General features: G+C 39.7%; 1 protein-coding gene across 2 annotated transcripts; it reads left to right on the top strand.

Annotated features, from left to right (window-relative positions):
- The first annotated feature begins 3,742 nt into the window (after nt 1-3,742).
- LOC116250701 (alpha-L-fucosidase 2-like) lies at nt 3,743-13,004 on the top strand. Of its 2 annotated transcripts, XM_031624536.2 has the most exons (11): nt 3,743-3,904; nt 4,023-4,267; nt 4,485-4,630; nt 4,950-5,902; nt 7,304-7,436; nt 8,819-8,977; nt 10,800-11,024; nt 11,182-11,283; nt 11,497-11,632; nt 12,047-12,242; nt 12,374-13,004. In XM_031624536.2, the coding sequence occupies exons 2-11, from the start codon at nt 4,039-4,041 to the stop codon at nt 12,678-12,680; spliced, it is 2,586 nt and encodes an 861-aa protein (XP_031480396.1). In that variant the 5' UTR covers nt 3,743-3,904; nt 4,023-4,038; the 3' UTR covers nt 12,681-13,004. The 2 variants fall into 2 exon arrangements, with proteins under 2 accessions (XP_031480396.1, XP_031480397.1); XM_031624537.2 differs by lacking the exons at nt 3,743-3,904; nt 4,023-4,267 and having other exon boundaries at nt 4,494-4,630; nt 4,912-5,902.
- Nucleotides 13,005-13,829: the final 825 nt, after the last annotated feature.

Genomic DNA, 13,829 nt, shown 5'->3' with positions numbered 1-13,829 from the left:
AAGCTCTTCAGAAATACTACCTTGATGAATAGCTCAAGCAAAAAGGCAAGAGCAAAACTATTCTGTAGTTGGGCCGCTTGAAAGAGGTAACATGTTCAGTGGTCTCTGCTATTTCTTTTCCAGGAGGAGCTTTAATGGTGAAGAAAAACAGTCTACTTAACTTAGTTGTTCTCTTTCCCTCTCATTCGTCTGTAAAAAGGAACAACCTGCTCTGAGAGGAAGAGCTTATTCTGCAAATACTGGATATTATGTACAATTCATGCAGCGCAGATATAAGTGTTGTCTTTTTTCTTTCGTTCCTCCCTTTCGCTTGCCTTGGGAATTGCAGTGACATGAAACAACAATTCAAGAGTTATATCCTTCAGTCATTTTCACGCTCCTTTTGCTCCATGCCTTGTCATTTTGTTGCCGTGCCATCATTGTGATTCTTGATTTTCAGGCCATATTCTATTATTCTTTTCTTGAAATGGTATTCGATCTGGATATCAATGTCGTCCGTAGAGAGCATATACTTGCAGTGATCACTGATATCTCCTCAGAGACAGTCTTGCTCAATAAAGCTTGAGTCGAATAAAGCCAGATTTCTTTTTAAACACTCGATTTACGTGAAGCAGAAACTCACTTCAAATATGAGAGCAGGAGACCATGCATTATAGTCATGGAAGATCTTTCGATTTCAAGAGTTCTAAGTCTTTAACTTTATCTTGGTACAACTTGTCATGTAATCGAACGTTCCGAATTTATATGTTATTGTTGATCGTCTTGATTAAGCATATTATCCAGATGATAATTACTTTTTTCTACATGGTTAAATGTCAGCAAAAAAATATTAATCTTATTAATATTAACTTTCGTTTCCCTCTCCAATAAAGAGATGAGACTTTAGTTAATCTGAGTGGGATTCCAGACTGAACAAGGAATATGGAAATCAAGGAGATGAGGAATGGAGCCTAGAGCAATGGAGAGGAGCATTAATTACATCAATTAATTTTGAGGTGGAGAAATTAGCAATTGCAAATGGGTAATGACCGGGTGTAGTACCAAATCCGAACCGAACAGATCCGAGCTTGAATTTGCAGGTGTAGGGACTAGGGATCAGTTACGTACAAGTGAATCTTGATTCAGCTTCTCTTTTTCTTCTGTAATCTGCTTTGGACTTCACGTTAATTAAGGCCTGGACCCAGGAGTGAAGCCCGATTTGGATGAATTAATCCGGCACGCCGATCCAGATCCAAAGCATCTAATCCATCATAGAGACCAGCGAGTCATCGTTTTGGATTTCACCTGATCAGACGACCATAAACCAAAACGTTCTACAATCGCTACATCAACGTATAGGACTTCTAGTGACGCCAAGAAATGTCTCTGATGACATTCAGTGACGATGCGGTTGCGTCACTCTCACTGACATTGTGAGCTATTGCTTACACCAGTCCACATAAATTGTCTTATTTACATAATGGTACTTTATCAACTTCTACTTAATGTGAGTGAGTGCCCCTTCAAGTTAAAAATTGAAAACATTAGCCAAAAAAAATCCTAACTCGGCAGCTGACCAAACTGTATCCAAATGGTAGACAAGAAATGATCTAATATCTCCACCGTCCATTGGCAGCAATCAGATTGCTATTACAATGATCTTCGCCGTGAAAACCGTCGGTGGCCTTCTAAGTGGGAGCCCACCAACAGCATGTAACCGCATGATCATCTCCGATTGGCTGATGACCGGGTCACTAGGTCAGCGAGTTAATTCGTCGACTCAGTGAGTTGATTTGTTGCTTCAATCATATGTTAAGTCGAGGGCAAATTGGGCTGAGTCAGGCCAAGGCAAGCCAGGTTAACCTTGATTCGTGACTAGATTTTCTAGCGATCTAAACTGAGACAGGCGATTCCCGAGCCAACTCAGTGAGTCAGCCAACTATAGCGATTGCCGAGCCAACTCGGTGAATCAGCCAACTATGCCCCAAACTCCAAACCTTGCAATCTTTTTTGCTTGTCCAAACTCGTGGTTTTGGACCACCGACAACACATTATAAGGGAAGCATGCTTTATTGTCGAGCGCTCACCGTGGTGCCCACATTGTGAGAAAAGTGAAGGAACAATATCCTATTTTCGAAGATGGGGTGGTCCAAACTCATGGTTCCAAAACTTGAACTTTACTTTTAGCAATGCGTTTCAGTCTATATCGACAATTTTAAAATTAACTTTTATATTTGAAAAGTTAAAAACTCTATTTATCGTTTTATTAACATATATAAGTACAATTAGATGTTGTTGGCAGCACGAATACTACGTGGATGTTTCATGAATGTGTTTCAAAAATTTGGAATAGATTCATTAAAGATTAAAACAAAGGTGCTACTAATCTACCTTTACCTTTTAGGTCAGATTCATATAAGATTCACAAACCGTACTTGCTACCAAATACCACTTAAGGACTGTATACATCCTACTTACATATCTTAAGCTGTTCGAGTCTTGAAGTTCACGTGACATGTTAAAAGTTTAGTTTTGTATTGAATATTGTGAAATAAGGCCAAAATTGTCACATGCTCAAGAGGGTGACAATTTTCATTTCGGCGAAACATTTTTCAATCCTGCCTTCCAGATCTTCATTTCAAGAATATTCATCTGCATGATAAGCCTTCTAGGAAATGATACACTTGGAATTTCTATTTCCACAATCAAACACCTCGTAGGGTGAAAATTTCTTCACCGATCCTGTTGAGGAGTAAAACCCGTTGAAAGGGAGGCGAAATCTTATTGGGTAATGTTTATTTAAAGCTTCATCTTGTCGTTACGCCTGTAAAGGTTAGAGGAGGGGAGAAGAAGTCAAGCTATCCCTCTGTTGAGTACAGATGATCCCAAAGATTTACATGGTAAAATTCTCGAGCTCTGGTAGATTTACTGCGATCATCAAGCACTTTTTAAAGACGTATTACTTTTTATTATTGTTAAACAGATAGCAAGTGCGAATCTGGGACTGGCTGTGTTTAAACTCGTCCCTTTTTTAATATAAGAAATGGCAGAAACGCCGAAACAAGAAACATATACTTTATTACTTTATTAATTGATGGAGCCAAAATATTCTCGTGTTTGGGACAACGATGCAGCTACTGAAGTAAAACGGAAGCGTGTCAATTGTTGGTTGAAAATATCCTCGAGAGCCCACTCGTCGGTGACATTTTGTCTGACAAATTTTTACTGCACATGAAGTCTGCATGATGCATTTGTAACGCTACACTCCTTATCCTTTCTTGTTCATGGAAGAATTTTCTTTTTTTTTTTCGAAATTCTTTCATAAGTCACATTTTTTTTTTTTCAAGAGGAATGCTAATAACTTATCCCATCCCCAAAGTTGTTTATATAAAATTGTGTTTTCCATGAGTTGTCGAACAAAAGTGAAAGCGCAGAGTTGTTTAATTGGATGACACTTACTTAGTTGCTATCAGGTTTAATTGGGTAAACGTTTGCAAACTCGTAAAAAGTTAGATGTAGCGATGAAGTAAGTCTGCTGTTAGAATTATAGTGAAAGTCTGGGTCCGACATGAAAATATTTTGCAAGAGAAAAAGCTGTTGCACGCATTTCACTCAAGGTACAAACTTTTTCACCAATGCCAAAAAGCGCAATCAAGAATTCAAGATCAACGGGGGGACCCGCCGCCGAGTCCAGCCGCGGGTCCACCGTCCGTCGACCCGCCCGGCTCTCGTCAGAAATCGCCATCAACCAAGAAACTAACCGGCAGTACACACACTCTCTCTGTCTGGCTCGTCGTCTTCGTTTTAATTGTTTACAGTACCAAAAACTACCTTAGAGCGCCAGCGAGCAAGGGGGAACAAGGACAATCGTTGTCTCCGACCCAAACCCCGAAGAAGGGGGGGGCCTTTGATTATCCACCAGCTGGTACCCTCCATCCCCTCTGCTTAAAATGCGCTTGCCGCCCGTGACTAGCTCCGGCCCCGCGCACTCTCCCTCCTTCCCTCCTCCTCCCCGACGATTTAGCTTCTTCTTGCTGTCGCAGTTTAGATTTGGTGGCGATGGATAAAGAGAGTGTAGTAGCGGCGGGGGCGGCAGAGGAGGTTGATGATGGTTGGGTGCTGGTCCCGCGGTCGCAGCAGCTGTCGGCGGCGGCGGAGTCGGACGGGACCTTGAAGATCGTTTGCCTCGAGCCCGCCAAGCATTGGACAGACGCCTTGGCGATCGGCAATGGCCGCCTCGGCGCCATGGTCTGGGGTGGCGTCCCCACCGAAACTGTGCAGCTCAACGGTTCGGCCTACCATCTCACTCTCTGATACAATGTGTGTGTCTGAATCTGTTTGTGCGTTAGCGAGAGAGAGAGAGAGAGAGAGAGAGAGAGAGAGAGAGAGAGAGAGAGAGAGAGAGAGGCCCTCTCACTCTCTGGGTAGAATGTGTCTGCGTGCTTGTGTGTATCCTTTTTGTATGAGTTTGATGGGATGTGATTGTTTTGGACGATGAATGTCAGAGGACACGCTGTGGACGGGGGTGCCGGGGGACTACACGGACCCGAAGGTGCCGGCTGTTCTGGCTCGCGTTAGAGAGCTTGTTGATCAGAGCAAGTTTTACGATGCGACTCAGGCAGCGATCGAGATGGATGATCACCCCTCCGATGTCAGTTTCCGATAATCTCTCTAGTTCTTGTTCTTGATTTTTCATCTTGGTTCTGCTATTTGATTTCTGCGGGTGTCTTCTTATGGAGAAGTTTTTGCTCTAGTCCTGGCGTTTTGGATTCCGATGTCGTGATTGACGTTTGTGAGAATTGCATGAAAGCTTAGTTTGGTGGCTCCATGTGTTTAGCCATAGATGGTGCAACTTAGTTTTACTTTCAGTCCCTTATTCCTGACTTTGGAAATGCTTTATTATTTCGATTCAAGGAGATTCTACATATGTAGGTCTAGCTTTATGCTGAGTTGAAATTTCACTCATGAAGGTCTATCAGCTTCTCGGCGATATCAAGCTGGAATTTGGCGACTCACACGTTACTTATGCCACAGACACATACTTAAGAGAGCTTGACTTGGAGACAGCAACTGTCCGAACTAAGTATGTAATTGAAGGCATCGAATTTACAAGAGAATATTTCTCATCAAATCCAGATCAAGTGCTTGTTACAAAGTTATCAACGAAGAAGCCAGGCTCCCTCTCCTTCACTTTATATTTTGACAGTAAAATGCATCACAGTTCACATGCTAAAGGTGGTGGGCAGATTATAATAGAAGGTAGTTGTCCTGGCAAGAGAATACCACCAAGGGTTTACGCAAATGACAATCCGAAGGGGATCCAGTTCTCTGCCATTCTTGATCTGCAGATTGGTGGTGAGAAGGGAGTGATAGAAACCATTGATGGTAAAAAGTTGAAAGTGCAAGATTCAGACTGGGCTGTCTTGCTTTTATCAGCTTCATCGTCATTTGATGGACCATTTGTTAACCCTGCTGACTCGACAAAGGATCCAGCTGCAACATGTCTGACTACAATTAACTCTGCTAAAAAGATTCCCTATTCTGAGATTTATGCTCGCCACCTGGAAGATTACCAAAAACTTTTTGGTCGTGTTACACTTCAGCTCTCTAAAAATGTCAAGGCATACAAAGCCAACACACCACATTCGACTGCTTGTGGTCTTCATCATCTTGAAAAGAATGGCAATGCCTTTGCTAGTAAAACGAGCACTGGCTTGCCAAAATCTTCAATGCCAGGAAGAAATGACAGTGGTTTAGTATCTACAGCTGACAGGGTGAAGACCTTTAAAATTGATGAGGATCCATCTTTGGTGACACTTCTATTCCATTATGGTCGTTATTTGCTCATTTCATGTTCAAGGCCTGGAACCCAGATTGCAAACTTGCAGGGAATTTGGAACAAGGACATTGAACCACCATGGGAGTATGTATTGACTCTTTTGTTTAGTAGCAACCGTATCAGTTTGCGAAACTCTCTAAATACTGAAGGGATGTACATCCTGTAAAAGTAACCAAACATTATTGAATTGCTTGTTAGAAATTCAATGCCCAGTCTTTGGCATTGAATTCTTTAAGTGTGTGCATATATTGATGGTCACTCTTTCAAGACAAATGCTGCATATGTCCTTTTCTAAAGTACATGCTTGTTGGTTTCGTTGTAGCACATTAAAACCTATAGATGACCTAGCTACTGTCAAGTGTCAAGTGTCAAGTGTTTAACTGTTAGGAAACGTTCATTCTTTGCAAACTGAAACTGTTATTCCATTGAATGTTAAAATATTTCCCTACATTCTTAATATTATTTATTGGTTCTTCTCATGAACCATGTTCAATTAATCAAGTGACTTTGGTTTCCTTTCTGTTGGATGTAAGAAAAGGAAAAACAGCAAGCTTTCCAGCACAAATCATGAATTGGTTCTCTCTTGGTTAACATCTGCTTTTCCTTATTAAGCTATACTAAATGCTTTTACGCTTAGCCACAAGTGAATTTTTCCCAATTTCTCGGCAAGGTTTTCCTCAGAGGTTGTTTTCTAGAAAGAGGTTCATGGGGGAAAGATTCACAAGTATAAAGATGATAGAGAAGGTAAGATATGACAGGCTCTTGTATAATTTTTTCTTATAAAATTATGAAAAAATGGTCATAGTAACCTATAGGCTGGAAAGAAACACAAAGAGAAAGTGGTTTCAACTTCAATATATAATGCTATTTCTTTAAATGTTGTAAAACTGTTATCCTAATCTATGTAATACTGCAGTATTTTTCCCTTTTTGTTGCTACTATTTCCAAAACGGTGGTGATAGTTGGTGACTATTTTTTCATTTGTATAAGCTTAAAGTTCAAAAATGGGCTTTCACTGGTAAATGTCCACTTAGTGCATTGGATGTTATGATATACAAATCAAAGTGAAACATAATGCAGATGGAAGACAACCACTTCCTTGTGTTGTTTGTGGTAAGTCATGCATGCTTTTAAAGTTCTAACCTTAATATGGTTCACAATTGCAAAATTATCATCATGAGATAAGTTTTTAGATAAAACCTGTATAGCCGCTGATTTGCGACTGGGCTCGTTGTTAACAAAAAGTTTAAAGATTAGCAATATTTAAAAGTGAGGAACTCATATAGCAGTATGACTGTATGACCAATTTCTCTTTTCCACATTCTCCAGAAAAGATCATTGTTTGTCACTTTTCTTGAGGAAATTCCTAACCAACAGGGACAGCATATTCTGTCTTCATTGTCATTATCATCTTGAATTCCTTTCTTGAATTCCTTTCTGCTTAAGCCTTGGAAATTAGAAAGATCATCTGCTTTGCTTTTTCAGTTGTGCACAACATTTGAATATCAACCTTCAGATGAATTACTGGCCTGCCCTTCCCTGTGATCTGAGTGAATGCCAGGAGCCTTTGTTTGACTACATCTCTTCTCTTGCAGTGAATGGGAGTAAAACATCTAAAGTAAGTGAACTTCATCTCTATCATCATTTAAAAAAAAAATCAGCTTTAAATTGGAAAAAAATATAGAAAAACGTCTCTCAGCATGTGCTTAGAAATTCTGTTAACCATATACTATGTAGGTTGTTGTTCCACTTCATTTGTATTAAAATAGCTTTGGGAGCCAAGGTAAGGTTGCATCAAAAGATATTGTTGTTGATGTTGAACCATGAAGAGTGGGTTGATAAATTAGTCCAGTGGAATAATTCACAATGGTCATTGGTTGAAGTTTGTCATTCTGTTGCCATCTGTCGTTAGGATATTCTTTGACAATCTATCTTCATGTGACACCTTGGGCACGTTTAGTGTGTCTGCTTCTGTATACAGCAACAATCAGACCACGTGTTCACCAAACACATCTAGATTTATGAACCCAACCAGTTAGCCACCTACTTTCACAAGGATGTATTCTTTTTTTTTTCATAAAATAAGTGAAAATCACATCATAATTTTTCCCAACTTAGGTTGTTGCAAAACGACAGTTAACTTAATGCTTAATAACAGTGTTAAAAAAAAAATCTTTTACTTAAGTAGCGGAAGCATATATAATCATTAGTCATTTACATTAATTGATCATGATTTACTTTATAATTAACCAGTCATGATGTCAAAGTAATATGGCATGAGCTTTCCCTTTGTAAGTGAAATTTCTTACACGATAACTTTAAGTGATTGATACTAAACCATTAGGTAATAAATTTGAGCTGAATATCAAAATGCAATGTAACCAAGGAAAATATCAGAAAGAACGTGCAGAAATGAATATGCAGTAAAGCTCACTAGAAATGTGGTGTTGACCATTTCTCATAAGGGTTTGAATTTTTCTGTAACTGTCGTGGTTGTCCAATGTTGTGCCTGGTGTCATGTTGGTTTTGCTACTTGAACACTAGATGTGGCCTAGTCAAGACATGTAAAACAGTAAAAGAGTCTCCCAGTGGTTGGGTTATTGTAAGAGAATCCATAGACATGTACATGGTACACACTAAAGGGACAAATGTCTTTTTGGTGTTCTATTGCCAGCGCATGATTTTCATCATGTTTCTTGTTATTTAAAACTTAAAAGCACATGTAGTATTGTTTTATTTGGAGTATTTTAGTATATAATTTTTGTGGCCACTATTGGCCTATTTGGTGATTTATGAAGAATCCAAGTCTTTTCATTTATGATAAAGTTGTCGTGTGAAGAAACTTCATTGGATATTCAAGATGGCAATATATTCTTAAGTCTTAACTAATGATGTCTAAGTGAAATATTATGAATTGGAATAGCAATAAAAGTAAGAAAGATGTTTTTTTTTTCCTTGGCAGGATTCCTCTAATTAAATGTTCAATTTATTTCTGGATAGGTCAACTATGAAACTGGTGGATGGGTTGCTCATCAGGTTTCTGACATTTGGGCAAAAACTTCTCCTGATCGAGGAAATCCAGTTTGGGCGTTATGGCAAATGGGTGGAGCATGGCTTTGCACTCACCTTTGGGAACAGTACACTTTCACTCTGGACAAGGTCTGACCCTATATCCTTTTTTGCCCCCTGATGGTGGTCATCTCTATTTGCATCACTAAAGAAAAAATATGGGTGTCTCGTAAGGATGAATGGAACTGACTTGCTTTCCTACCTTCACTCCACAACCACCCCCCCCCCCCCCTCTTTTCCCTCTTTTCTTGACTCTGTTTGCATTAGCTATTTGGAGGAAGGATGGTATGAATTGTGTAACATAATGTCGAGGGGAAGAGCTTTTGTAAAAGTTAGTTGGAAACAGACAAACGTAACTGAAATTTTGAGTCAGCAAAATGGTGCATGCTATTGAAGTAAAAATTGTCTTATAAATTGAAAAATGATGAAGCTACATTTTTTGTGAGAAAGATGAAACTAAAAAATTCCAAATAAAACCGAGTACAGAAAGAATGGTGATGGCTGTCAACCTAAAAGAGCTGCAGCTGAGTGTGTACATTTCAGCCAATCAGGATCTGAATCTTCCAATTTCCCTTTGGTAAAAGCTAACACTGCATAGATTTATTGCTAAATGCCCTCTAATATCCAATCTGCTTCCCAGAGGTCACCAAGAAGTAAGGAGCTCTCAGCTGATTCGACTCCATCCAGGATATTACCATGAGGGTTGCTCCTGATGAAAGACCTTTAAACAGAGAAACTTCATTACCTTTCAGTTCTAGATCTAAGTAGAGAACTTCCTGATTTGGAAGTGCTTGCAAATTTGACAAATATTCATTTAAGCATAACCTTTGATGGCCAAACATACCAGGCCTATTTGAATTGTCCTCTAAAGATGTGCGAGTCAAGCAATGGTAAGGCTAACCTCTGGCTTGCGATTGTATATTCACTGAGATTGGGAATGTTAGCGACTTGGTAGTTTTAGTTTAATCAAAATCACTTTACGATTATTGTTATATTGATAAGGCACATAAAATTTGGCGTCAAGCAGCCTTCACTTTTGAGATTGAGCCCTGCAGGAGGAAAACAGAAGAACAAAACCTGCTAAAGATTGAAACTGTTTCCTGGAACTAAGATGTGATAATGAAAGCCATCTTATGTGGGCTGCCAAGGATGTTCATTGTAGGGCATGGTGGGATCCCAGGATTCTGGTGGTTGAGTGGCCTAACTTTGTGCATCGAAAACACCTCTTGAGCTTCATGGTATGTTGGTTAGGTACCTAATTGAGCTGGAGAGGTGTTTTTTTTTTTACCTTTTTCCTGTTGGCTTATCTGAAAAAGAAAGGTTTGCACCTTGAAATTGGCTTGATGCACGTAATTGATTGATGTTTACAGTAGGCTTTATTGGGACCCTCCTCAACAAGCACTGATAATCACAACTTATCCATGGAGTCCCTTCGGAAGATTGTCTTTTAGTCCTTGCCTGGTGACCAACAATCAATTGAATGATTTTTTTGGGGTCTTAGAGGCCTGGACTCTGAACAGCATTTGTTAAAGTATGGGCATAATTTTTTTTTGCGTGTGCCTAGCATCTCTTGGAATCTTAAAATTTTGCTGCATAAGCCATTTTCCAGGTCATCCACAAAAGATATCCAATCTGTCACGTCTGTGAACAGCTTATGGATTCTTCTGATGGATGATCATGTCTAACATCACTACGAGGCATGGTCAGAAAATGAGAAAAACGAGTCACGATATCATATACAAGTTAGAACTTGTCTTCTGGACACCACGAGTCAAGATATCATATATGAGTTAGAACTTAGAACTACGAATCAAGATGTCATATACAAGTTAGAACTTGTCTTATGGACACCACATTTTTTATCTTTTTGCCTACTATTTCCATGGGTTTCTTTAATTTAATCTATTGGCAGGCTTTCCTAGAAAAAAAAGCATATCCCCTTCTGGAAGGATGTGCAACTTTTCTTTTGGACTGGCTGTTGGAGGGCCCAGGAGGGTATTTGGTAACCAACCCATCAACTTCTCCGGAACATGAATTTATTGCACCTGATGGTAAGAAAGCAAGTGTTAGCTACTCCACGACCATGGACATGGCAATCATAAAAGAAGTTTTTTCTGCAATGGAGTCTGCTGCAGAGGTACCTTTGATGCATTGCAGTCTGTGTGTTTTCTTTCACAATTATTAGGTGGCTCTCAGTTATGAAGTATATTATGAGATTGTCTTAGTACATTATGAAATGTTTAATGTTTGAATCTCAGGTATATTTTACAAGTTACTTCACAATGGATTGATAGGTTTTAGGGAGAAGCGAGGATGATTTTATCAAGAAGATTAAAGCAGCAAGCTTGAAGCTGTACCCAACTAAAATTGCCAGAGATGGTTCAATAATGGAGTGGGTAAGAAGTGATGGATGGTGCATTTTCAGCTGTGTATGTTCTGTAGTGTGTAACCGCTGTCAGTTTTATAAAGTTGCAATTTATGATAAAATACTTTTACATATCAAACAATGCTATATCTATTGGAACTATTGCATGATAATCTATTTCAGGGATGCAAATTATTATCTTTGATGGAGAGTAACGTATCCCTTTTATCAATGTGAAAGTCAGGCCCAAGACTTCGAAGATCCAGATGTGCATCATCGGCATTTATCCCATTTGTTTGGCCTTTTTCCAGGCCATTCAATTTCTCTATCAAAGACTCCGGATCTGTGCAAAGCTGCTGTGAACTCTCTCTACAAAAGAGGTACTTGTGAAGCTGATAAAGGCTTAAAATATGTGCATGTATGTATTTGTGTGCGTGCATCCACACATATACACACACTTGTGAACATGTGCCTGTACCTTAGAGAAGTATCCCATTTGGCGAAATCTGTGTATATCAGATGGGTTGTGGTGGGAATATTCTCTTGGGCCAAAATGCACTTGAACATGAGAAATAACTTGAATTTGTATCTGCCTTTTGTGGTTCTGATTATGACATCGTACAATGATCAAATAAATTCAAATAAATTTTCTGATCACAGCTATAGTGCAGCCAGTTCTCTTGACTATATTCAATAATTCAACATTTCTTTATTACAAGGGATGTGGAAGCTTGACATATGGTATACCCCAATTTAGTTCCATTAATAAGTTGTGTTTTGTCTAATATTGCCAGGGGATGAAGGCCCTGGCTGGTCTACCGTCTGGAAGATGGCTTTGTGGGCACGCCTTCATAGTAGTGAGCATGCATACAAGCTGATATTTGAACTGATAAAACTGGTCGACCCTGATCATGAAGCAGATTACTTGGGTGGTGTCTATAGTAACTTGTTTACTGCACACCCTCCATTCCAGATTGATGCCAATTTTGGGTAAAACCTTTTATGTTCTTCTGGACCATGATGCTTTCAAATTAAGAATTCAGTAGATGTTAAGGAATTGCAACAGCACATCGATGACGTGAGTTCTCCAAGCATTTACTCAGTGTGTTCATGAATGACAGGTTTACTGCTGCAGTGGCAGAAATGCTTGTCCAGAGCACTGAAAAAGACCTTTTCCTACTGCCAGCACTTCCTAGGGATAAATGGGGCAACGGCTGTATTGAGGGATTGAAGGCTCGGGGTGGTGTCACGGTAAATATTTGCTGGAAAGAAGGGGAGCTCCATAATGCAACTTTGTTGGTCAGGAATCATTGTGCCACCAGAAGATTGCATTACCATGGGACCGCTGTGACTGCTAAGCTAAAAGCCGGGTATACATACACGTTCAGCAAGGAACTCAAGTGCGTCAAGTGGGCTATTGTTCCTTGAGCTGTATTTCTTGGCCGGTGGCACCATATAAACTGATTACATCCGACGAGTACTTCAGGTACCATACACACAGAAAGAAGCTTTTCCAGTTCCTCTCGGCTCAGTAATTTTTGTTAGCCTTTGAGAGATTCTTTTCCCCCTTTTCCTTTCGCTGTGTTGCATTGTTGAAGAAATTTGTTCCCCTTGTTGCGGAAACTGGTGCTTAGATAGTTCAGCGTTTTTTTATTAAGACCCTCCCACTCAGGGCACATACGGAATCATGTCTACTGGCTGCAGTTATTCGCCAATTTAATAGAATCCCGTTGCTTATTGCTCTTCTGTTTATTCTTTTGTCCATTAATTGATACTGTGATCAGAGCACTTAAATGTTCTGTGTGAATCTTGTTGATTACATCATAATGAGCAAAATCAAGCCCCAAAGGGGTTGTTTGGCAAGAGGAGCACTAACACAATATTCCATGTTTCTACCCCAATGGGACAGATTCATGGAACACCGCGTTAGTGTTCCTGTTGCCAAACGCCCCCAGATATTCTGTGTGAATCTTGATTATTTGGAGACTGATTTATAACGTCATTGGGACTGAGTGGCAATTCTTCTACTGCACAACACAACCCATGGTTCTTTTCTTCGGACGTCTCCAGCTATACGTTCTTGTTAAACAGTTCATGTATATTTTATGTGATGAAATTAATCCGTTTTCCATGGAGCCTTTTGTTATCCAAAAATAAGATTTGAGGCAGAATGTTTGTAACCGCACGCTTTTTTTATCAGGGTCTTTAGATCTTGCACGCCAACGTAGTGCGTCGGCAGTTCTTCCATCCAAATTGAAGGGCAAAATCATCTGAAAAAAGGGGGAACAACAAGGGATTGACATCTATTGTTGACGGCATCAATTCATTTTCTGTTCTCTTTCCTAATCCAACTTGAACATTATGATCAATTGTGGGTTCAAGGTCTGTGGTCAACTAGAACATATAACTCGAACCACGAAAATGGTCCGAATCCAAGAAACGCAGATCCGGTGGACAAGATACCGGAACTCCAAAAACGCAGGTTCGTTTTGAGGTTGGCCTGTATCGATAAACCTCTTTCACATTCAACTGGGCCAATTCTTGTGGGTTAAGTTACTTAAACATGCATATTTGTTT

Source organism: Nymphaea colorata, chromosome 3 (genome assembly GCF_008831285.2).
Source record: "Nymphaea colorata isolate Beijing-Zhang1983 chromosome 3, ASM883128v2, whole genome shotgun sequence".
Taxonomy (NCBI): domain Eukaryota; kingdom Viridiplantae; phylum Streptophyta; class Magnoliopsida; order Nymphaeales; family Nymphaeaceae; genus Nymphaea; species Nymphaea colorata.
Note: the sequence above shows the minus strand (reverse complement) of the source record. Positions and strands in the feature narration are given on the sequence as shown.

Bases quoted from the DNA above. Each gene is read 5' to 3' on its own strand.
- LOC116250701 (XM_031624536.2), top strand. From the start codon at position 4,039: ATGGATAAAGAGAGTGTAGTAGCGGCGGGGGCGGCAGAGGAGGTTGAT. The intron at 5,903-7,303 runs GTATGTATTGAC...TTGCTTTTTCAG, and splicing joins GACATTGAACCACCATGGGA to TTGTGCACAACATTTGAATA. The intron at 12,243-12,373 runs GTAAAACCTTTT...CATGAATGACAG, and splicing joins CAGATTGATGCCAATTTTGG to GTTTACTGCTGCAGTGGCAG.